The sequence below is a fragment of the Mizuhopecten yessoensis genome, unplaced genomic scaffold (genome assembly GCF_002113885.1).
Source record: "Mizuhopecten yessoensis strain PY_sf001 unplaced genomic scaffold, ASM211388v2 scaffold11069, whole genome shotgun sequence".
NCBI classification, from domain to species: Eukaryota; Metazoa; Mollusca; class Bivalvia; order Pectinida; family Pectinidae; genus Mizuhopecten; species Mizuhopecten yessoensis.
The window spans coordinates 521,614-547,151 of record NW_018408864.1 but is presented as its reverse complement, the minus strand read 5'-3'; the positions used below and the strand labels follow the sequence as shown (position 1 = coordinate 547,151).

General features: G+C 37.1%; 1 protein-coding gene across 5 annotated transcripts in view; it reads left to right on the top strand.

Moving 5' to 3' along the window:
• The window catches only part of LOC110465311 (disks large homolog 1-like), a 243,433-nt gene that overhangs the window by 91,986 nt on the left and 125,909 nt on the right, over positions 1-25,538 (top strand). For all 5 annotated transcript variants that reach the window (XM_021521034.1, XM_021521036.1, XM_021521035.1 and 2 more), the window contains 2 exons: positions 3,165-3,212; positions 5,884-6,008. In XM_021521034.1, coding sequence (XP_021376709.1) covers positions 3,165-3,212; positions 5,884-6,008 — 173 coding nt within the window. The remainder of the gene's footprint in view (positions 1-3,164; positions 3,213-5,883; positions 6,009-25,538) is intronic.

The following is a 25,538-nucleotide window of genomic DNA, read 5'->3' as shown; positions in this document are numbered from 1 at the left end:
CTACAGACTGGAATGTGGACCTTGTTCCGACATGACTATAGCTACAGACTGGAATGTGGACCTTGTTCCGACATGACTATAGCTACAGACTGGAATGTGGACCTTGTTCCGACATGACTATAGCTACAGACTGGAATGCCGACCTTGTTCCGACATGACTACAGCTACAGACTGGAATGTGGACCTTGTTCCGACATGACCATAGCTACAGACTGGAATGTGGACCTTGTTCCGACATGACTATAGCTACAGACTGGAATGTGGACCTTGTTCTGACATGACTATAGCTACAGACTGGAATTAGAACCTTGTTCCGACATGACTATAGCTACAGACTGGAATAAGGACCTTGGACTAAAGATTGTTGTACTACTAGTAATCTGACCCAAGAGATGAACTTTATTGACAATCATCCATTAACTCATCATATGAAATCACAGATAGACAGTATTCTTTTGTTTGACTCGCAGGACGAAATTGTCTGAAGTGCTTTGAAAATCCTTTTGCTAAATTTAAGTACTCCTGATGTTTTCTGAAAATTATTTTGTTGAGAAACGGTGTCGATTCAGTTACTGGTGTAATCTTCTCAAACTTTTCTGACAAGTGCATTGCTCTGCAATAATAATCTAGACTACATTGATGACAGATACCGTTTTATATCATTTTCATTGTATCATATCAGACAGTGTAAATGAGGCAATGATGTGTTAAGAGGTTTGATACAATAAAAGCAAAATTGCGTATTAATCTTGGACCGTTATGATGAGTTTGCCGACCTAGTAAGACCTTTATTGTCGTTTGGCTTTCAGACCATTGTCAGGGAATGCACTGTTGCTGTACGAACTTGTTGACGAGTCTCGTAGAAAGACAAGGATTTGTGATAATTTCTAACTTAATGTGTTGACGGCTTATCGTCAGACAAGTATTACATTTATATATGATTCCATTGTGCACCGTAGTTGGTAGATTATTCAGAGGTAATGAAGACATTTTGTTGTAAAGAAAGGCAAAAATCTATGTTGGGAAAAGAACTAGGCATAGATATTGGTGTTGTGAAGAAAACTTAGCATGGATATTTGTGTTGTGAGGAGAACTAGGCATGGATATATATTTGTGTTGTGAAGAAAACTAGGCATGGAAATTTGTAATGTGAAGAAAACTAGGCATGGATATTTGTGTTGTGAAGAAAACTAGGCATGGATATTTGTGTTGTGAAGAAAACTAGGCATGGATATTTGTGTTGTGAAGAAAACTAAGCATGAATATTTATGTTGTGAAAAGAATTAGGCAGGGAGCTCTGTGTTGTGAAGAGAACTAGGCAGGGAGCTCTGTGTTGTGAAGAGAACTAGGCAGGGAGCTCTGTGTTGTGAAAAAAACTAGGCAGGGATCTCTGTGTTGTGAAGAGAACTAGGAAGGGATCTCTATGTTGTGAAGAACTGCAGGGATTTGTCTTGTGAAGAGAAAAAGGCAGGGATCTCTGTGTTGTGAAGAGAACTAGAAAGGGATCTCTATGTTGTGAAGAACTGCAGGGATTTGTCTTGTGAAGAGAAAAAGGCAGGGATCTCTGTCTTGTGATGTGAAGAGCTAGACAGGAATCTTAATGTTGTGGAGACAGTTAGGGTCTAGGGAGGAATATGTGTGTCACAAAGATAACTATAAGGGTATTGGTGTTGTTCGAGGAATATAGCTGGAATTTGTGCTATAAAATGAAGCAGGCAGGATCTATTTGTTTTACAGAGAATAGCTGGAATCTGTATGTGGTGAGAGAACTAGGGAGGAATATGTGAGTCATGAAGATAACTTTGAGGGTATTTTAATGTACAGGGATTCAGTAGGGATCAATGTGTTGTATGCACAAAGACCAAGCAGGAATCTTGGTGTTGTGAAGAGAAATTGTGTTTTGTCCTGAGAAACCAGCAGTAATTAGCATTCTATGTTGGGCTTTGTCTGGAGTAGATGTATGAGAGGTGTATGTTTTAGTGGGCTGTCTGAGGGTCGAGATAATCAACACCCTGTCTGTCCCCGGTCCTAGGATTAGCCCTGTCTGTACTCCTCCTTATGGATTAGTCTCATCCATCCTGACTGACCGTCAGAACAGCCTCTGTAGGGCAGATACATCACCGACCTGTTCTAGCCCTGGGTAGGGTAGTGTGGCACGATGGTAGGCATGCTCCCCCATTGACAAAGTGGCCTGAGGTTTCACAAACTTCGCTGTGCTTGTATGAATCATCTCAAAGTTGAGTAAAATCTCAAGCACGTGGGGCCTCTACTGTTGGTACTCGTAATAGTTACACTGTTTTCACAAGTTTTGTTTAAGAAATGGGTTCTGAGGCCATTCATATTCTAAAGTAACAAAGGAATGGCATGAATGCTTTATTATGACCTTGGAACTCATGGTTATGATCTTGAAAGCACAACAAATTGGCTTTGTAATGACCTTTGGATTCATAGCTGTGACCTTGACATCAGAAGTTGAATCGTTTTTATTATGACCTTGGGACTCACAGTTGTGACCTTGACATCAGAAGTTGAATCGTTTTTGTTATGACCTTGTTGGGACTCACAGTTATGACCTTGACATCAGAAGTTGAATTGTTTTTGTTATGACCTTGGGACTCACAGTTATGACCTTGACATCAGAAGTTGAATCGCTTTTGATATGACCTTGGTATTCACAGTTATGACCTTGACATCAGAAGTTGAATTGTTTTTGTTATGACCTTGAGACTCACAGCTATGACCTTGACTATTACAATTAGTTGACCTCGTTATGACCTTGGCATTTATGGCTAGTATCACAAGTTTACTCAGCTTTGTTATGACCTTGGGACTAGCAGCTATGACCTAGACACTATGAAGCTACTTGACTATTTACAAGGGATACAAATAAAGGTGTTTGCAGTTTAGTTGTAGTGTTAGCACTAATTAGCTGTAGAATGTTGATATATACTGTATACAGAAAAAATTTCACTGCAATTCAATGTTTGCCTCTTTCACCCTCTGTAATGAATTCATCAACATAAACAACATAATATGCATAGTAATTAAATGTGAAAGGCTCAATTAAAACTGGGCAAATGTGGATTTTACTGGCAAAGGGCGAACATTTTACGCTATTGATATGTGATATAAGTTTTTCACAGTAAGGTTTTTCCCTGTTTCAGATGAACGGTGGTGGAGACTGGGAGTATGAGGAGATTCCACTTGAGAGGGTAAGTAGTCCACAATGATACAATCAGAGTCAGGTAAAAACTAACTCTCCTGTAAAACACACTTCTTGTTGTAGTGCCTCAAATGTAACATTCTGGTGACCTTTGTCAGTCAGCTCACCACACATGGGTACCTCTTTGTGATTTTGTCAGAATGGTTAACATACCAGCCTTCCATGCAGACTGCAATGTGTGAAGTCAGTATAGTTTTAGCATGGCAGTTTGTTCCCCCTCTCCAAGACAGCTCCAAATAACCTTGGTGGAGTTTTAAGGACTGGGTGGGTGCTACAGACTCTTTTCTTCAAGAAACATGGTCCCACAGCAAAATAGAACACCTATATGCCTTAGACACTCATACATGTGGATGTATTACCTATGTGACTTAGGACTAGTAGTTAACACCTGATAAGGCAGCGCCTGAGATTATTGTGTGAACTGTAGCTATATACTGTGCATTAGATTGCTTTATGTCATTAAAAAAAGATAGTTAACAGATGAAGGAAACTATTGTGACCTTTCATTTTAACAGATCAGCAATGAGCTTGGTCAGAGTTCTTGGCATTGGCTTAAAGCAATACAGACTGTCAGAATGATAGTATAGTAGGGGAAAGGTAGACTAGGACTACACAATGATTGGTGTAACAGTATGACCCCAGTTACTACACAATGATTGGTGTAACAGTATGACCCCAGTTAATACACAATGATTGGTGTAACAGTATGACCCGGGCCCAGTTAATACACAATGATTGGTGTAACAGTATGACCCCAGTTACTACACAGTGATTGGTGTAACAGTATGACCCCAGTTACTACACAATGATTGGTTTAACAGTATGAACCCAGTTACAACACAATGATTGATGTTACAGTATGACCCCAGTTAATACACAATGATTGGTGTAACAGTATGACCCCAGTTACTACACAATGATTGGTGTAACAGTATGAACCCAGTTACAACACAATGATTGATGTAACAGTATGACCCCAGTTAATACACAATGATAGGTGTAACAGTATGACCCCTGTTACTACACAATGATTGGTGTAACAGTATGACCCCAGTTACTGCACAATGATTGGTGTAACAGTATGACCCCAGTTACTACACAATGATTGGTGAAACAGTATGACCCCAGTTACAACACAATGATTGATGTAACAGTATGACCCCAGTTACTACACAATGATTGGTGTAACAGTATGACCCCAGTTACTTACAAATACACCCAATCATTTTTATGGACACACTGTAACTGACTGAAGTTGAAAATTCAAGTCATATGGGGGGAAAATATACCCTCAGCTTTATAACACATCAGAATCTGTAGATTCAGAAACCAATTTACCAAAAACACTTTTAAATCACTTGCAAGTGATGTATGTGACAAATTATGTCCCCTGCCTTTCACTATTTTTAAATGGGCAGACATTAGTCATTACCGTCCAGTCATTGCTGTTCTGATTACCTCCTTGGTCTATGATGAATTGCTGGTGTTCTGATTGCCTCCCTGTCATTGGTACAGAGATTCACCTGTGGACCTTCCAATTCATAAGACATAATAAAATTTTCAGGAGATGTATGCATCAATGATGGCCTGTGTTTAAATATAAATGGTAACTGTTGAAAATTGGACTTTAATAGTTAAGTCTGATAGATATGGGAAAACAGCAGTAAATGGCTCCATTATCACCGAAAACACTGTATATGTGTATATATCTACGTTCACACACGAAGTGCTGATACAATTAGTACGGGAAACAATTTTAGGCCTTGTTTATGTTCCATGCCTGTATAATTATGTTTTGATGAGTGCACAATTTTTCAGAGAGTTTCAATAAACTTATATACATGCCTGACATTTACCAGAAAGGGGGCTCATTTCCCCCTGTTATTGGTGAGAAATGAGATCAATAATTTTATTTTTATAACAAAATTAGGTTGTTGAGAAAAGTCCATGCAAACTGAAATTGATGTTTCCATTAACTTGCTGATACATAGAAACACATGGGTATTAGTCGACATATTCATTCATAGGTTCTAAATTGTTTAGACATAAAATTATCCAGGCACATAACCATATCTTCTCTGGTAACAGTGCTACCAAAAGTTAGGGAACAATGGTTTGGTAGGAAATTACTAAAAACATTTAATGTTGTTTTAAACATATAAAAAAATTAAAAAATAACGACAGTTGGTAAATTGTTTTTCTCACACAATTTGGATGTTGACCTTTGTAAAATTGATTTTTGTGGTTGACCTTGGTCTCGGAGACCTTTGTCTGATTAATCTTTTTATAAATTACCTGTGTGAATGACCTTTGTTTAATTGACCTGTGTGATTAACCTTTGTATAATTGACCTATGTTTAATTGACCTGTGTGATTGCCTTATGTATAATTAACCTGTGTGATTGACCTTTGTATAATTGACCTGTGTGATTGACCTTTGTATAATTGACCTATGTATAATTGACCTGTGTGATTGCCTTATGTATAATTGACCTGTGTGATTGACCTTTGTATAATTGACCTGTGTGATTGACCTATGTATAATTGACCTGTGTGATTGACCTATGTATAATTGACCTGTGTGATTGACCTTTGTGTAACTGACTTGTGTGATTGACCTTTGTATAATTGACCCCTATGTTCAACCTTAATGTTTCCAGGGGAACACCGGTCTGGGGTTCAGTATTGCTGGTGGCAGTGACAACCCACACATTGGCGAGGACCCGGCAATATTCATCACAAAGATCATCCAGGGGGGCGCTGCCGCTGCTGATGGCAGACTCAAGTAAGTCTACACAATTCTTGAATCCAAAGGTTTATCAGGTAAAACTTGTATGTGAAGTGGTGTAACCATATTTCACCAATACTTAGTCGATGTTTGCTATTTTCAGCCAAACTCATGATCAGTTCTGAATTAATTTTACCAATGGCAGGCATATCCAGACAGAGCTCATCACATGAAGGAGGAACTTATGCCCTGTGTCTGTTTTGTTGCCTTGATAAAGACAGACCCTTAGGTTTTTATACTTCTACATATTCAGGGAACTTATGTGAGACCATGTGTCTTATATGATCAACGTCAGCGACCTGAAGTTAAGGAACTATAAATTATTTGAAATATTAACTGCAATATCATCAGTGATGAAAATGTTAAGTAGCTTTGATTCTTGGCTGACATTATGAAATGTGACGTCATCTTGGTGTAATACATGTCATCATTATATTGTCATTTTCATCAGCTGAAGAAAATCAAATGCTGGAACACAGCGGGCAACTGACATCACCTCATGCAAATACCAATAAGAGAACAAGCTTTGCTGTGAACGTTTTGCAGACTGCTTCAGTTTTTGAAATGCCATATTTGGTATGCTATATGTTTTCTGGGATATTGTACATTTTCTGTTGTCATTCAAAAAGTTTTCTTGATTAATTTAAATGCTTCTTTGCAAATGTGTTGTTGCATTTATAGTGTCATTGTCAATTTTTACCAAAATAATTGGAAAGACAGTCAATCATAATGTAGGAATTGGGGATATGTAGATTGTACCCTTGGGGAGAAGAACCTTGCCTTACATTGGTTCTGACTCAAAATACTTCAGCCCTGAGTAGATTTCCATTTCCTCCATGTCTACATATGTGTCGCAACACTTCATCAAAGCACACAGAGTTATACATCACACTCCATGATACAGACATCTTTGTAATAAGTATTTATTAAAGCGAAGATTGTGAATAATGACATAGACAATTAATATCAATATATAATAGATTGAATAAGGCATAAAGCTTAAAGAAAGCTATGATCATATTTCTTCACTTGATTACATTGTACTTCAAACATTTGTGAATCATTATTTTTCTTCCCCGTATTACATTGTCTTAGGATAACTGTCAGGGTTACCGTTAAGCCATATGTTGTATTTAGCATATCTGTCAGAGTTTCCATTAAACCATATGTTGTTCTTGGGATAACTGTCAGGGTTACCGTTAAACCATATGTTGTATTTAGCATATCTGTCAGAGTTTCCATTAAACCATATGTTGTGCTTAGGATATCTGTCAGGGGTACAGTTAAGCCATATATGGTTCCTATGATATCTGTCAGGGTTTCTCTTAAGCCATATGTTCTACTTAGGATATCTGTCAGGGTTACATTTAAACCATATGTTGTTATTAGTATATCTCTCAGAGTTACAGTTAAACCATATGTTGTTCTTGGGATAACTGTCAGGGTTACCGTTAAACCATATGTTGTATTTAGGATATCTGTCAGGGTTACAGTTAAACCATATGTTGTATTTAGCATATATGTCAGGGTTACAGTTAAGCCATATGTTGTACTTAGGATATCTGTCAGGGTTACTGTTAAGCCATATGTTGTACTTAGGATATCTGTCAGGGTTACCGTTAAGCCTAATGTTGTACTTAGGATATCTGTCAGGGTTACAGTTAAGCCATATATGGTTCCTATGATATCTGTCAGGGTTTCTAGTAAGCCATATGATGTACTTAGGATATCTGTCACGGTTACCGTTAAGCCTAATGTTGTACTTAGGATATCTGTCAGGGTTACAGTTAAGCCATATATGGTTCCTATGATATCTGTCAGGGTTTCTAGTAAGCCATATGATGTACTTAGGATATCTGTCGGGGTTACAGTTAAGCCATATGTTGTACTTAGGAAATGTGTCACGGTTACCGTTAAGCCATATGTTGTACTTAAGGTTATCTGTCAGGGTTTCTGCTAAGCCATATGTCGTTCTTAGGATATCTGTCACGGTTACCGCTAAGCCATATGTTCTACTTAGGATATCTGTCAGGGTTTCTCTTAAGCCATATGTTCTACTTAGGATATCTGTCAGGGTTTCATTTAAGCCATATGTTGTACTTAGGATATCTGTCAGGGTTACAGTTAAGCCATATGTTCTACTTAGGATATCTGTCAGGGTTTCTCTTAAGCCATATGTTCTACTAAGGATATCAGTTTCCATTAAGCCTCTAGATAACATTGTATTTAGGATATCTGTTCTCTAGATAACATTTTATGTCTAGGATATTTGTTCAGATATATGTATTGTAGATTATATTTAATTTAGGATATCTGTTCAGATATCTGTTCTCTAGATAACATTTTATGTCTAGGATATTTGTTCAGATATATGTATTCTAGATTATATTTAATGTAGGATTTCTGTTCAGATATATGTATTCTAGATTATATTTAATTTAGGATATCTGTTCAGATATATGTATTCTAGATTATATTTAATTTAGGATATCTGTTCTCTAGATTACATTTTATGTCTAGGATATCTATTCAGATATATGTATTCTAGATTATATTTAATTTAGGATATCTGTTGAGATATCTGTTCTCTAGATTACATTTTATGTCTAGGATATCTATTCAGATATATGTATTCTAATAACATTTTAATTTAGGATATCTGTTCAGATATCTGTTCTCTAGATTACATTTTATGCCTAGGATATCTGTTCAGATATCTGTTCTGTAGATAACATTTTATGCCTAGGATATCTGTTCAGATATATGTATTCTAGATTACATTTAATTTAGGATATCTGTTCGGATATCTGTTTTCTAGATTACATTGTATTTAGGATATCTGTTCTCTAGATTACATTCTTTGCCTAAGATATCTGTTTCCGAGATTATATTGTTCTTTGGACACCTGCATTTATGATGATTTTTGCTAAGATTATAATGTTTTACTAAAGAAGTAGTGTTGGGCTGAGGAAACTACAGGAGAAGCTGGTCTACATGAGACTGATGGGTGATTGGTAGACTTTCAGACAGAGACGGATACATGCTTTAATATATAGACCACACAGTGTCATTACAAGAAAAAATATTTCCTGGGCATGTAGGATTTATATAGAAAATTCATCAAAATGTCAGTGTTTATTGACAATAGTTTTCAAAGTAAAAAATGTGCATGATATGTTGGCTGAGGCCTAATGTTACAGCAGAGCCTTGGAGGTCTTTATTGCTATGTCTAGAACTGTCAGTACACTGTTCAGTTTTTGAAATGGCAAATTGTCTGGCTGGATAAAGTTTCTGTCTGTGCTTTGGGATATTTAGATTGAAGATTAACAAAAAAAAACAAAAATTGACCCATTCCTTGTGTTTTTTTTGAGATTCAGATACTTTATGCTGTGATGTATGTGTGAGGGGTTATCTGAGAAAGTGCTGAGGGTTTTATTGAAAAATAAATTACCAGACCTCTTGATTTTAACAGTGATTACCGAAGATTGATAGCGGAGGAAAACAACAGTCACCAAGTAAAAACTGAATTTCAACTTGATAAAACTAGAAACGTAATGTAGAAATGTAACAATGTGCATGTGATATAGACAACCTTGTGTTCTGTGACGTTTGACAGGTTTTTATACCCCCGCAACGAAGGGGGGGTCCTGGAAGCAGGATGTCCGTCTGTGGACGCAATGTAGTACAGTGTACTCCTAAACTACTGGATGGATTTTAATGAAATTTGCTGATGAAAGTCCTTGCAGCTTGGAGATGTGCAGAAAGCACTTTTCATTGGGTTATCTCCCCTTTTCACAAAGTTATGGCCCTTGGTTCATAAACCTTCTCTAGACCATGACATTGTATAGAAAATGCAAGAACTTTTTTATTTAATCCTTCCAAATTCGGTATGGTAATACTAGAAGCAATAACTTTTAACATATATAAGTGTTTTTTTGTCAAGTTTCAACTTTCCGCGTTTTTGAAAGGTCAAAGACCACGAATGAATTACGCTACCGAAATGGCTAAATATCTCGGAAACGGAAGGTATTTTGTATACACATATACCTTAATAAATTGATGCAAGCTACATTGTGACAAAGTTCTGAGGTCATCGAGTCAAAGGTCACACTAGTGGTGTTTGTCTTTTCTATCGGTCTGTCGATACGACATCTGAGGGAAGACTTTTTCATGACTCTTGATCTTTCTATATACTTTTTGCCTTGTTTATTTAGCCCCTACAGGGACAACAAGCAGCCAGAACGCGGGGGTATTAGTTAGACCATAGACGGCAGTTCTAGTTCATCCAACTTTTAAGTCTGTGCTGTGACGTTTGACAGGTTTTTCATCCAACTTTTAAGTCTGTGCTGTGACGTTTGACAGGTTTTTCATCCAACTTTTCAGTCTGTGCTGTGATGTTTGACAGGTTTTTCATCCAACTTAGGTTTTTCATCCAACTTTTCAGTCTGTGCTAATTCCGACTCTAGACCTTGTGTTTACACAGGCCAGGAATCTAGTTTTTGAAATTGATTGGCTAATTGCATGGCTGTCAATCTTGGTGAGTTCACCAACTCAGTTGCTACCTTGGAGTAAAATTTTCATTTCCTGATTATTGATTTTGATGCCGAGGTCACGGAAATGAGAGACTGGTGCAGAGAGAAGACAACGTTTGTAGAGGTTGGCTGTTGGTCAAGACTATCAGGATTTATGGGAATCGTAACTCCATTATCTAGGGTTTTCCAATTCAGCTATATAATATCATTAAACTTTTTCTTGGCTAGGGTTTTACATTGAGAGATGGTTAGAAAGCCATTCAGTCTGGAGGGTTTACCTTTAGAGATGGCTAGAAAGCCATTCAGTCAGGAGGGTTTACCTTTAGAGATGGTTAGAAAGCCAGTCTGGAGGGTTTACCTTTAGAGATGGTAAGAAAGCCATTCAGTCTGGAGGGTTTACCTTTAGAGATGGTTGGAAAGCCCTTCAGTCTGGAGGGTTTACCTTTAGAGATGGTTGGAAAGCCATTCAGTCTGGGGGGTTTACCTTTAGAGATGGTTAGAAAGCCATTCCGTCTGGAGGGTTTACCTTTAGAGATGGTTAGAAAGCCATTCAGTCTGGATGGTTTTACATTGAGAGATGGTTAGAAAGCCATTCAGTCTGGAGGGTTTTACATTGAGAGATGGTTAGAAAGCCATTCAGTCACGAGGGTTTACCTTTAGAGATGGTTGGAAAGCCATTCAGTCTGGAGGGTTTACCTTTAGAGATGGTTAGAAAGCCAGTCTGGAGGGTTTACCTTTAGAGATGGTAAGAAAGCCATTCAGTCTGGAGGGTTTACCTTTAGAGATGGTTAGAAAGCCATTCAGTCAGGAGGGTTTACCTTTAGAGATGGTTAGAAAGCCAGTCTGGAGGGTTTACCTTTAGAGATGGTTAGAAAGCCATTCAGTCTGGAGGGTTTACCTTTAGATAAAAGACAAGTTGCTGATTAGAAGCATCCCACATAAAACCCACAAAGACTTGTTTTGATTTCCAAGACTTCCACACATGTTGTTTTTTCAGGGCTGAACAATTTTGTTATGCGAGTGCTAGCATACAGGCAGATTTTGCAAAATTTTAATTACTCTGAGCTATATTTACGTAGCAAGTATTGAGATTTTTAAATACCCTTGACATAAAATCTACTCGCCCCAGGTGTTTAGCTGATGAAATTGTAAACACTTGTTTTTATCAAATAGAAAATTCTGTCTGTCCCCAATAAAATTGAGAGGAATCAAAATCTGTTATTAGTATTGTGTAATCATTTCCAGAAGAAAACCATACCTTGCGGAACTTTTATGACAAATAATAACGATGAAATCAAGTGAAAAATCTACATTTTGAGTGTAAAAAGAATCGGCGGGCTAGACCCTGGTATTCAAATGCCAGACTTCAGATTGATATACTTAACCGTTCTAAACAACAGAAGTGTCTTGGTCTAACTGTGTACAGTTATATCCAAACAGAGCTGGTTAAGGGGAGGTTGCTGTATATAGGAAAAAAAGTCAGTGTAGTGGGACAGGGATCCTTAAGTGTTTCTATGCTGATACAACTTGAATGGATCACTATCAGATTACTTCCCTTTGTCATGTTCTTCATTATGCAGAATATCGCTGTGATATTTTTAGGAACTTTTTTTCTGGAAATTTCTGTATTTGAAACCATGTGAAATGAAGTGGTGGATTACATTGTTGTGCTAGTTTGGAGTATTCGTGACATTGCTTTAAAAGATTTTACTTATATACTCCTAGAATTATTATTTTTCGCTATCTTTAATCAATGATTTTGTTGTCATGCTGTGGTAGAATCTAAAACCAGTAAAGTAATTGGGTGGGATTTTGATAAGGGGAGATAATCTTGAAGTCCATCATCAAAGGTACCTGTTGTATATGGCCGAGTGTTGTCTGATCCTACAGTCAGATCAGTGTGACCATCTCACCTCGACATCGGGAGGCAGGCCGAAAGTGATGACGTTGAATGAGGGAGCCGGGGGAGGGTCGCAGACACTATTATTTGGGCAATTAAGGTAGAAATGTACATTGGGAAATCAAAAACCCTAGAACCGGCGCCTACAAATCAATTTGATAGTGAGAATATTGGTGAGAGGAAATTTGATCCCCTTTGTAAAACAGATTACTGTTGATAGGGTTATTGATTGTATAATTCTGTCCGAGGTCCCCCAATGGTGGATCCGAGAATCTTCATGGAATGTAAATAGTGTTAGGAGCTGTGGCCCTAATCATGTTGGTTTTGAGAAATTACGTTGAGATCATGCTATGGAAACACAATTTGTATGTGGTCCTGCCATTCTTTACATGATGCTGTGTGACCTGTTTACACGGTCAACCTAATCTATACCATTATTCTTGTTTAAGAAAAAATGACCCTAGGTTGGCCCTAAATGACTTAAAATTTCAATGGGTTGAAAAACGATATTGAAATTAATATCAAAAAACATCAAAGATATTTGAGAAAATTTGAGAGAAATTCAAATTTACCATTAAATCTCGGAAGCTAATTTAGTAAAAAATATGTATCTTACAAAATATGGAGTTCTACGCTATTTAAGCATGTGGCAATACGGCAAAGAGTACACAATTTTGGTAAAAATGGGTTTCATGGTTGAAAGTAGGTGAGCATAAATTGTGTTAGCCATGTCTGTCCCTCGCCCCAACAATTCATTGTCATGATTCTACCGACTCAGACTGTCATCAAAGTTTATACAGAGGTCAGGTGTGAGGATTCCTGGTATGACTTAATAATTCAGGCTTTCAAGGTCAACGCCAAGGTCACTTGCTATTTATAGGTCAACCACAGGGTGTAAGGGGGGCATCCATGTCAAAGACTTTTTCTGGTTTATGAAAAAGAATATGGAAGTAAAATGTATAAGATGACATTTGAATGGTATGGGCAGGGCTCTTTCTGTTTTACTAACCCCATCAATTATAGTCTGGTGGGGTCTGTAGTAGTCAAGGACCCAGGGAAGGAAGGTGTGATGGTGATTTGTCACAGATTATGCTACAGGACAGGTACACAAACCATTCTATATTAGTATCACCACCATTGCTTGGCCTCTAGACGTGACCACTGAGTGGCTTCTCTTTGTAACAGGAGAATGAAATGCTTCCTTATATTTCTTCTCCTTGACATCTATATGTACAGAGATATGGTGGAAGCTGTTTATCAACGATTTAGGTGTCGTTTTATAGCATGTAGGTTTTCCTCTCCAGCTTGACATGTTATAGAGTATGAGACTATGTTGTACGGTATAAAGTTTTGATTCGTTGGAAGTCTATTTAGTGAGTTCACGAAGGGTTCAACACAAATGACTCGCTGTTTGATTTGTGGCAACATGTTTAGTGGAACACAAAATGAGTGATGTTATTGCAAGATATTAATTGGTTCCCTGTTTTCTCTGGCACAGATTCATGGAGTTTTATATAGGTGCTCACCTGTTAGTGTGGGGACATGCTTTGGGCTATACAGAATTGTGGGGACATGTTTTGGGCTATACAGAATTGTTTGGACATGTTTTGGGCTATACAGAATTGTTTGGGGATGTTTTGGGCTATACAGAATTGTGAGGGCATGTTAAAGGCGATACAGAATTGTTTGGACATGTTTTGGGCTATCCAGAATTGTTGGGACATGTTTTGGGCTCTACAGATTTGTTGGGACATGTTAAAGGCAGTAGAAAATTGTTGGGACATGTTAAAGGCAGTAGAGAATTGTTGGGACATGTTAAAGGCAGTAGAGAATTGTTAGGACATGTTAAAGGCAGTAGAGATTTGTTAGGACATGTTAAAGGCAGTAGAGAATTGTTAGGACATGTTAAAGGCAGTAGAGAATTGTTGGGACATGTTAAAGGCAGTAGAGAATTGTTGGGACATGTTAAAGGCAGTAGAGAATTGTTGGGACATGTTAAAGGCAGTAGAGAATTGTTAGGACATGTTAAAGGCAGTAGAGAATTGTTAGGACATGTTAAAGGCAGTAGAGAATTGTTAGGACATGTTAAAGGCAGTAGAGAATTGTTGGGACATGTTAAAGGCAGTAGAGAATTGTTGGGACATGTTAAAGGCAGTAGAGAATTGTTGGGACATGTTAAAGGCGATACAAACTCATCCCTCCAACAGATGCAGTAAGATGATATTACACCAGGCAAATGAAGCAGAAAACACTTGCTAGAAAATAAATCACCAACGATACAAGATATTCGAGTATAAAATGGTCCTCATCAAATTCACATTCTGGGAAAAGAAACCATTAGCTAGCTAATAAACGAAATTAGGCAGTGCTTGTACCATCACATGTGATGGATAGTGATGGCATCCCCCGCTAGTCATCGCAAGGGGGGACCAGATCATATCAAAAACAATTGAATTATCAGTGATACCACTCAAAGCTAATAACAAGCTGGAGACATGGGATGCTGTGATGCTGTGATGGTCCCTGGGAGTCTCCGACCCTCTCACAACTGTCCATTTCCCTGATTGAGGATGTGTTTACATTGTTTATGCAGATATTTTAGCCCGCAGCGGGATAGATCCTTGCTGTCGCGGGCTGATCGTTGGCTGATCGTGTCATGATGGGGAGATGATAATGTTTGAATTGTTAGGTCCCTCTGGTGTCATAGTTACTCTCCGATCTCCTGTCATATAATGGAGTGTTTTGGTTTGCATTGGATACAGGGTACTTACCTTTCCTCGGATACACAACCCTCGTCTCACACATAGATTGGTACATTTGTACGTATTTGCCTTCCCTTGAATATAGGGAATATGTCTCACCTTAGATCAAGAACTTTCTTTACCATGATAATATGGTATTTGAGTTAACTTCATGAACATTGTATCACTAAATGATCTATGGTAATTTGCTTTCCTTGTGAAATTGAACATTTGGCTTCCTGTGGAAACAGCATTGACCTCCCCTTGGAAACAGGGTTTTGGCTTCCCATTAAAGTGAGGCATTTAGCTGACCATGGAAAAGGATTTTGACTCCATTTGGGATGGATCATTTCACTTCTCCCGGAAATTTAATGTTGGCTCTCATAGATACAAAACATTTAAATGTCCCTTTTATACAAAGCATTTGGATTTCTTTGAATGTAGGACGACTGGCTTGCCATTGGTACAGACTCTTGTACAAAGTTTGTGTTGTACATAGCTACAGGGCATTTGGTGTTTTTGGATACATGGTAATTAATTTTCCTTAGATATACCTGGAAAACAGGATATTTCGTTACTCTTGGTTACGTTGTGTTTGACTCCTCTCCTTGGGTGCTGGGTGTTTAAATCCTCTTGATACAAAGTGAAGGATTCCCCTGGGGTACATCATTTTGATTCCCCTGTGGTACATCATTTTGATTCCCCTGGGGTACATCATTTTGATTCCCCTGTGGTACATCATTTTGATTCCCCTTGGGTACATGTTTTGAACACCAACTGATTTTTGACACCTGTTAGACACACGGTACATACAACACATTTGCTGTTAACATATGATTTTTAACTCCTGTTAGACACACGGTACATACAACACATTTGCTGTAAACATATGATTTTTGATTCCTGTTAGACACACAGTACATACAACACATTTGCTGTTAACATATTATTTTTGATTCCTGTTAGACACACAGTACATACAATACATTTGCTGTTAACATATGATTTTTAACTCCTGTTAGACACACGGTACATACAACACATTTGCTGTTAACATATGATTTTTGATTCCTGTTAGACACACAGTACATACAACATATTTGCTGTTAACATATGATTTTTGATTCCTGTTAGACACACAGTACATACAACACATTTGCTGTTAAGATATGATTTTTAACTCCTGTTAGACAAACGGTACATACAACACATTTGCTGTAAACATATGATTTTTAACTCCTGTTAGAAACACGGTACATACAACACATTTGCTGTTTACATATGATTTTTGACTCCTGTTAGACACACAGGATGATTTTTGACACCTGTTAGACACGCAGTACATACAACACATTTGCTGTTAACATATGATTTTTGACTTCTGTTAGACACGGTACATACAACACATTTGCTGTTTACATATGATTTTTGACTCCTGTTAGACACACAGTATGATTTTTGACACCTGTTAGACACACAGTACATACAACACATTTGCTGTTAACATATGATTTTTAACTCTTGTTAGACACACGGTACATACAATACATTTGCTGGTAACATATGATTTTTGACTCCTATTAGACACATGGTACATACAACACATTTGCTGGTAACATATGATTTTTGACTCCTGTTAGACACACGGTACATACAACACATTTGCTGTTAACATATGATTTTTGACTGCTGTTAGACACACGGTACATACAACACATTGACTGTTAACATATAATTTTTGACTCCTGTTAGACACATGGTACATACAAAGTTGAATGAAAGTCGAAGTCGACGCAGATTTCTTGTTCACATGTTTATTTCCACGATATGTGGAACATAATAAAAAAAAACCTACAAAGACACAATACAATTGATTACATAATGAAACACAGCGCTTATATATAATTCCTAACATGGACATTCAGTGCATACATATTTGATACTACACACACAATAGGTTATTCAAAAATAGGAATAATACTTTAACTTTACAATGACTGACTTCATCATAATCAATAGTTGAAATTACTTACACAAATTACTTATACATAATTATATCGAATACAATTATCCTTATTAATTAGCACTTGTTTACATTATCATATACAATATTAAAATACCTACCCCAACTATAGGTCGGGGGTTTACACAGAATGAAGATCTGTATCTGTATCCGTTCTAAATGGAAAACTCTATTATCTCTGTAAAGGAGACATGTAAATCACAGCTTACATCATGTTGATAAAATACATGTATACATTACTTCAAAAAGAGTTATCTATGTATTGATTGAATACACATGTACGTGAGATCCAGATTCTGATAATTTTATAAAAAGTGCAATTTCACAATATAATTAATGCTACTTTATCCAAAATCTCATTAAAATCATAATTTAACATAAACCAATTACAGAAGAACACTTTGTCACATCTATATGTGTACTCACCAGATCTGGAGAAAGACTTCAAGACTTCAAACTTCTGGATATAAAATATACATCCACCCTTTCGCTCTGTCTATGAATGAATACTAAAAACAGCGCCAAAACATGTAACAAAGACACCTGGACTGACCACTAACGAAAACGAGGTAACACCTATATTTAGAACAATTACCTTATATGGACGTAACAAGGTAAGACAAGTGACATGTGACAACAGACTCACGTGTACAAAAACAACACAGGTAAACGGTACAGTGATCGCACACAGCACATGTATACGGAACAGCACGATATACGCAGCGCAACAATTAATTTAATTTAAGAACATTTTATCACCGCCTTTAATTAAACATCAATATTTTCACAATGTAACATAAAGAATATTGATGTGCAGAAGGTGTGGAGATATAATTACCAAATTAATGTTAATGTATTATCATTACATTTAAAGGGTTAATATTAAAACAGACAGGAGATCGGCCCTGTGTTCTGTTATTAAAAATATTTTATCACATTTGTTGGTCACAGATTAGCAAGGCAAATTGAAAATTAAACATATGAGTTTGCAGAGTCATTAAGATTAATGCAGTCTTTATTAAGTCTCACTGTGGGTATTTAATGGCAATGGTGTAACAGTGTGATGAATGATACATTCAAACAAAAATTCTCATAATCCCTCAGAAAATGAATAGGTGACTAATATTATTTCATATAATTGTAATACAAAGAGCTCTAGAGGATATCAAACAGGATTACAAGGTCAGATTTGGAATAAGACCTGCTCAAAGGAATATCAGTAGATATGACAGTAGTCAAAAATATAGGAGTTACTTCCCCTTCTACATATCCCATTGCTCCTTCAGTCAATGTAGTAGTGTATGGTATTGGTAGGTTACTGAGAACCTATCAGCCAGATGTGTCTATTCCATAGTAATCTGACACTCAAGAGTCGCCTCAAAGTGTAATTAGTTACTGGCAGCAGTTTTAACTTTTGAAAGATTTGAGGAAAGGATTTGAATTTTGTGCAGTATACACCTCCCCGAGTATTTTTGATTACTTACTGTTCTTTTCCTTAAAGGAACTCCCAGACAGAAGAATGTTTGATATATTTTTTTGACTTAAGTATGACTACTAACTCTAGCAGAAGGGGGTATCAATTGTAATAAAAAACATATATTTTGTGATAAACGTTTTACAAAATATATGATAACAATAATAAACAATGGCTTAGGAGGATTCTATCCACTATACAACTGCTAATGATACCTGTTATGTTATTGCTTATTTTCAACATAATAAGTCAAAAGTTCAATTAAGCGTGCACCATGTTAAATATGTAGGTAAGCCAATGTATGTTACACACCAATGCATGTCAAAAATATGACAAGTAATACTTATATTTACATTTTATGTTAATCAACTTACAGTTCACGCAGAAATAAAGACATAATATTAGTCTGAACATGTTTCAACGTCAGGGTAAATCCATACAGAGAACAGCCACCAGTTGACAGTGGAGCAGTGCAATCTCCAATGTTACAGTTATAACGTCATAAGCGTAGCGACATCACAATGGCCCAATGTATGTTATACGGAAAATAACATACATTGGGCCCGGTAGAAACATCTAGGTTTTGTGCAGTGGAAATGCAAATATAATGGTATAACTTCCATTTTAAACCTGCAATCTCTAAACGTTCTTGTATGAATTTAGACAAATATTTTATTTTTTAATGCAAGTGTGCAGTAGAAAAAATGTCGGACTCTAGACCTTAACAACAAGTAGCTCCCTGATTCATAATTCTTCTAAAGAATAAACCTCAAATGGGTCAATAGGGCAAAATTTGCGCCAACACCTGTTGGATATAGGTTAAACCTTACCTATTATAATGAGAGATGGAGTTGGACCCAGGTCTGTATCTGAAGGTAACAGGGAGTTGGACCCAGGTTTGTATCTGAGTGTAACAGGGAGTTTGTGGTAGTTACTTGATTTAGTCTTGGTTCGAGTGCTGATAAAAAGAATTATTGGTGCATTGCATTAAATAATAGTATTAGTAGGTAGGCTGACACCAGTCAGCTGACAGTAAACCTTCATTACCTGTTGTCATCGGTTTGGTGTGATGGTCAGTGACGTCGAAATCCTCCACAACTACACCACTATATGGACTGCTCGCTCCCCTCCCTTACACCATTATCGATTTCTAACAAAGCACACCAGCCCCTAGGGGGCGCTGGGAGGCACGAGTTAAAGCGTTCACTTGGATCATAATGGCACAAAAGTGTGAATCAGTTTGTAGGAGAATTCAAGATCTTTGTAAACCTGAGCACATATTTTCATCATTGGAACTTTAAAAAAAGAAAGAATAAAAATAAAAATGGAGAAATGCACTTTATAAATAGCCTCACCTTGTTGGAGGTTTAGCCTGTCATTGTCAGATGGTTGATTACCTTGTTGGAGTTTTAGCCTGTCATTGTCAGATGGTTGGTCACCTTGTTGGAGGTTTAGCCCGTCATTTTCAGATGGTTGATTACCTTGTTGGAGTTTTAGCCCATCATTGTCAGATGGTTGGTCAACTTGTTGGAGTTTTAGCCTGTCATTGTCAAATGGTTGGTCACCCTGTTGGAGTTTTTAGCCCGTCATTGTCAGCTGGTTGGTCACCTTGTTGGAGGTTTAGCCCATCATTGTCAGATGGTTGGTCACCTTGTTGGAGTTTTACCCTGTCATTATCAGATGGTTGGTCACCTTGTTGGAGGTTTAGCCCGTCATTGTCAGATGGTTGATCACCTTGTTGGAGTTTTAGCCTGTCATTGTCAGATGGTTGATCACCTTGTTGGAGTTTTAGCCTGTCATTGTCAGATGGTTGGTCACCTTGTTGGAGTTTTAGCCTGTCATTGTCAGATGGTTGGTCACCTTGTTGGAGTTTTAGCCTGTCATTGTCAGCTGGTTGGTCACCTTGTTGGAGGTTTAGCCCGTCATTGTCAGATGGTTGGTCACCTTGTTGGATTTAGCCTGTCATTGTCAGATGGTTGATTACCTTGTTGGAGTTTTAGCCCGTCATTGTCAGATGGTTGGTCACCTTGTTGGAGGTTTAGCCCGTCATTGTCAGATGGTTGGTCACCTTGTTGGAGTTTTAGCCTGTCATTGTCAGATGGTTGATTACCTTGTTGGAGTTTTAGCCTGTCATTGTCAGATGGTTGGTCACCTTGTTGGAGTTTTAGCCTGTCATTGTCAGATGGTTGGTTACCTTGTTGGAGTTTTAGCCTGTCATTTTCAGCTGGTTGGTCACCTTGTTGGAGTTTTAGCCTGTCATTGTCAGATGGTTGGTCACCTTGTTGGAGTTTTAGCCTGTCATTGTCAGCTGGTTGGTCACCTTGTTGGAGTTTTTTCCTGTCCATCCTCAAACAATTTTTGTTAACATTATTTCTCAAGAAGTACCAAACAGGCGTTTTTGAAATTTCAATTGAAGGTTCCCCTTGGTCCCAATACAGCTTCCAAGCAATCATCCTGTATTTTGACAGTTCAACTTTGTCATCCCTATTTCTCAAGAAGTACTTGACACATATTTCATATGCAGGTCCCCATGGTCCATTGGTGTGCATGTTTCACTTTGTGACTGATCGAGAAAACAAGATGACGTTTCAACTTTGTTTTGAATCCACCATCATTACATGTAGGGCTGTTTATAGTCCTTGGTGTGCTTTTCATTGTACATTCATTATCAACCCCCCATCTTAAAACATTGTTGTAATTGCTATTTCCAAAAAAGTATTGAACAGATCTTTCTGAAATTTCATATGCAGATGCTCCTTGGTCCATAACTATGCAGGTTTTCATTTTAAGAATGATCCAAAAAACAAAGTTGTTGCTGGGCAGTCATCTTTGATTTTGATAGTTCAAGTTTATTATTCCTACTTCTCAAGAAGTGCTTGACAGATATTTCTCATATTTCATATGTAGCTTCTACTTGTTACATTGTTTTACTTGTTACATTTCGAAACAGGTCGAAACGTCACCAGGCAGCCATTTTGGTTTTTGAAAGCTAAAGTTTGTTATCAGTATTTCTCAAAAAGAACCTGACAGATATTTCTCAAAATTCATGTGAAGGTTTCCCATGGTCCATAGATAGTTATGCATGGTTCATTTTGAGAATGGCCAGGCACCTATCTTTGAATTGGACATCTAGTATTCATGTCTCTCCTTCGAATGAAGGGACACATATTGTATTAGTACTGGTTCCTCTTCTTCTTCTTCTTCTGGTTCTTCAATGCGCAATTTGTCTGCACTATAACTTCTAAACCGTTAAGGATATCTTGATCAAACTTTTAGTATACTTGCATCACCCACAGAAAGTGTGCAGTGAACTGGAATTAGGTCTCATGCCCCACTATATACAGAGTTATGTCCCTTTGTTTATTTTTAATACCGTAGTTTTTCCACGGCAGAACTTCCATGTTATTTCACCTACGTTGACCAAACTTGCTTTAGTTTTATTGTATCCTGGGAAGAAGGAGTGTTGCATTCCAAATTCGGGTCTCGTGCCCCACTATATAAAGAGATATGGCCCTTTGTTAATTTTTTATACGGAAGTTTGTCTATTTGCTAATTTTTTTATACCGAAGTTTGTCTATTTGCTAAAATTTTTATACCAAAGTTTGTCTATTTGCTAATAAGGGGAGACATGTTTTTGTTCACAAAAACAAAACTCTAGTTGTTATTGCTATTTCTCAAGAACTTGACTGATCTTTCTGAAATTTCATAGGTAGATCACCCTTGTATAAGTCACAATAGGATTAAGGATGCATTCTCATGTCTTACAGATACTTTTTTCAGTATTTTCTTTTTATGTATAACTAAACATAAAATTAATATTGGTGTACCAAACACGATTGCCAAATGTTACAAATTGCCTGTGTTAAACACATGAATTCTGTTGCCATGGAAACATTTTTCTACAATTACCATGGTCCTGTAATGCCATCAAATGTAAAGATCTATCCGATGTCTGAAACAACTGGAAAATGTGTGATGATGGGAAAAGCTGTCGAATGTAATACATGCTTACAGTTAATTCTTTGTCAATTACAAATCTGTCCTGTACGAATGTTGGCACATTTAAATTTGTTCAGTCAAACTGTTTGTCACATATAAATGATTGCAATGGCAGCTTTCAAGATGGAAGTAATACCAGACTGTATAGTGTGTTATACGGTAGCAGATGACATTAGGCTGTGTTACACTTTACATATTGTATACGGTAAGACTGTGTTATACCCTAGATAGTATTGATGTGTAGTGTGTGGCCGTGTTACACTTTACATATTGTATATGGTAATACTGTTATACCCTAGATAGTATTGATGTGTAGTGTGTGGCCGTGTTACACTTTACATATGGTATACGGTAAGACTGTGTTATACCCTAGATAGTATTGATGTGTAGTGTGTAAACTAGCTCACACTTAACCACTTTTGCTAATTAACCTCATATAACATCATTTGAGAGTTAAAGCTCATTCTACAAATTATACAGTTCCTGTATTTCCAGTTAACTCTCAATAATTGATACACACTAGCCTTCCTGATTGCTTTAAACTAAATTACAAAATGTACAAGATGCATTACGCTATGTCAGCTCCAGTGCGTGTGTGGGATTTGCTCTAAAATGTGTAGTTGGTTTTGAAGATGCATGCTTAATTTCCACATTTTTGTTCTGTTTTCTTTACCAATTTTTCTGCTCTACATTTCTAGGATTTTTTTTTCTGTTACGTTTATTGACTACATACTAAAGGTAATACAGAAACAAGATGGAGGAACCTTATTGGTGATACATTCTTCACTAGACAATGAATCATGCAAATTTCATGGTAAAACTACTTCCAGTTTTCAGGCAAATAGAACTGACATTTTGGAATATTTTTCTTATTTTTACCCCACCATCGCCCTTTGTCCGTCGTCCGTCTGTCCTTAAACAATTCTTGTTATCACTATTTCTCAGAAAGAACTTAAGGGATGTTTCTCAAATTTGATATGAGGGTTCCCTGGTCCCTAGTTGTGCATGTTTACTTTTGTGACTGCATGATCAGATAAACAAAATATCCGACAGGGAGCCATCTTGAATTATGACAGTGAAGATTTGTTATCGCTAATTCTCAGGAAGTACTTGAGGGATGTTTCTCAAATTTGATATGAAGGTTCCCCTTGTTCCCAAGCTGTGCATGTTTACTTTTGAGACTGATGGGATAAACAAAATGGCCGACAGGCAGCCATCTTGGATTTTGACAGTTAAGGTTTGTTACTGCTGTTTCTCAGGAAGTACTCGAAGGATCTTTCTCAGATTGGTTATGTAGGTTATCGTCCTTAATTCATACATGCCAGATCTCGCGGCACGAGGCAAAATCTCATGGATTTCACCTCCGATAAAGTCTCACGGTGTGGGACATGAATTGAAGAAAACTCCTTAAAACCTCACGTTTTTTAATGATCGATCGGTGAACCATTTTCCTGTTGTTATTTACATGAAGTCTTACGAGATTCCACAATGTTTTCAGCGATAAATTACGAGAGCTAAGTAGCGATCATGTGATTGGTCATGTGATCAAAGAGCTCTTCAAGAGATTCCACAATGTTTTCAGCGATAAATTACGAGAGCTAAGTAGCGATCATGTGATTAGTCATGTGATCTAAGAGCTCTTCTGATAACTTTTGGAAAATATAACTGGTTGAAATTGCCGGGTTGAAATTGTGAGTTTATGATGGTGCTTTTTACAATAAGTAATCTATTTGTACAATTGAAATAAATTCATATTTTAGATTTAGTTTGATCCTTTCTTATTGTTGCCATTAATTTCCGTGATACTTCAGAATGCCTGACACTTTTAGTCTTAACCACTGCGCAACGGTGTCGGCTTCAGCATCAAAATTTTCCATGAAGTTAATACCTCACATTGTCAGTGAAATTAGCACTAAACATGTTTTCTGTCATGTTTGTAACTTTAGTGCATTGCTACAAACTTTGGTAAATATGATGTCTGGCTAAGTGTTACTTTACAAATATAAATTCACTACGAAAGTAAAGAGAACGACTGGTAAGGGGCATGCCAAAGAAGATAGAGGAAGTCTTTGTTCTGAATGCTGAAATATGTTATTTAAAAGTTCAAATGCTGCGAACACAGTTTGCTTTTCTTTCACAGCTGATTATTTCTGTCCTCTTGTTAAGTGCGTGTTTCAAGATTCTATTACATTGTCAAAAAACTCAAATGTAAATGAACATAGACAACTATTATCCTTACCAACCCATCCAAATCCACAGTTCAAAGTTCAATTTGAACATCAGTATTACTGTGGCTGCTGTGAAAAAGTTTTAATTTGAACATCAGTATGACTGTGGCTGCTGTGAAAAAGTTTTAATTTGAACATCAGTATGACTGTGGCTGCTGTGAACATTGGCCTGTCCAACAGTATATCTCAGCTATTTGATATTTTGTTTTGTAAATTATGTGCTATTAAATACAAATAATCATTATGATATATTCAATATATACAAAAAAAAAACCTGCCAAAGTCAGACAAAGCTCCTTACTTAGAGATTTTGTGCTTTATTTCATTAACTTTAAGTTGAGTAAGGTAGGCATTTTGCAAGAAGAACATGCCGTGAATAAAACCTCCCTTATTTTAACCTCAATTCCCTTAAAATGATTGTAAAACTCACAGATTGGTGTCCAAGGATTTTGGCATGTATGTTTATTGTGCAAGTTTACCTTTTAGACTGATTCAATTTGCCTGTTTTATTTTGTGAGTGATCATAAAAACAAGATGGCTGAAGGAACAACTGAACAGATCTTTCTCGTAATGTAATGATTGGTTCAATTTCCACCAATTTATCAAGAACCATTAAGCCTAGGGACATGA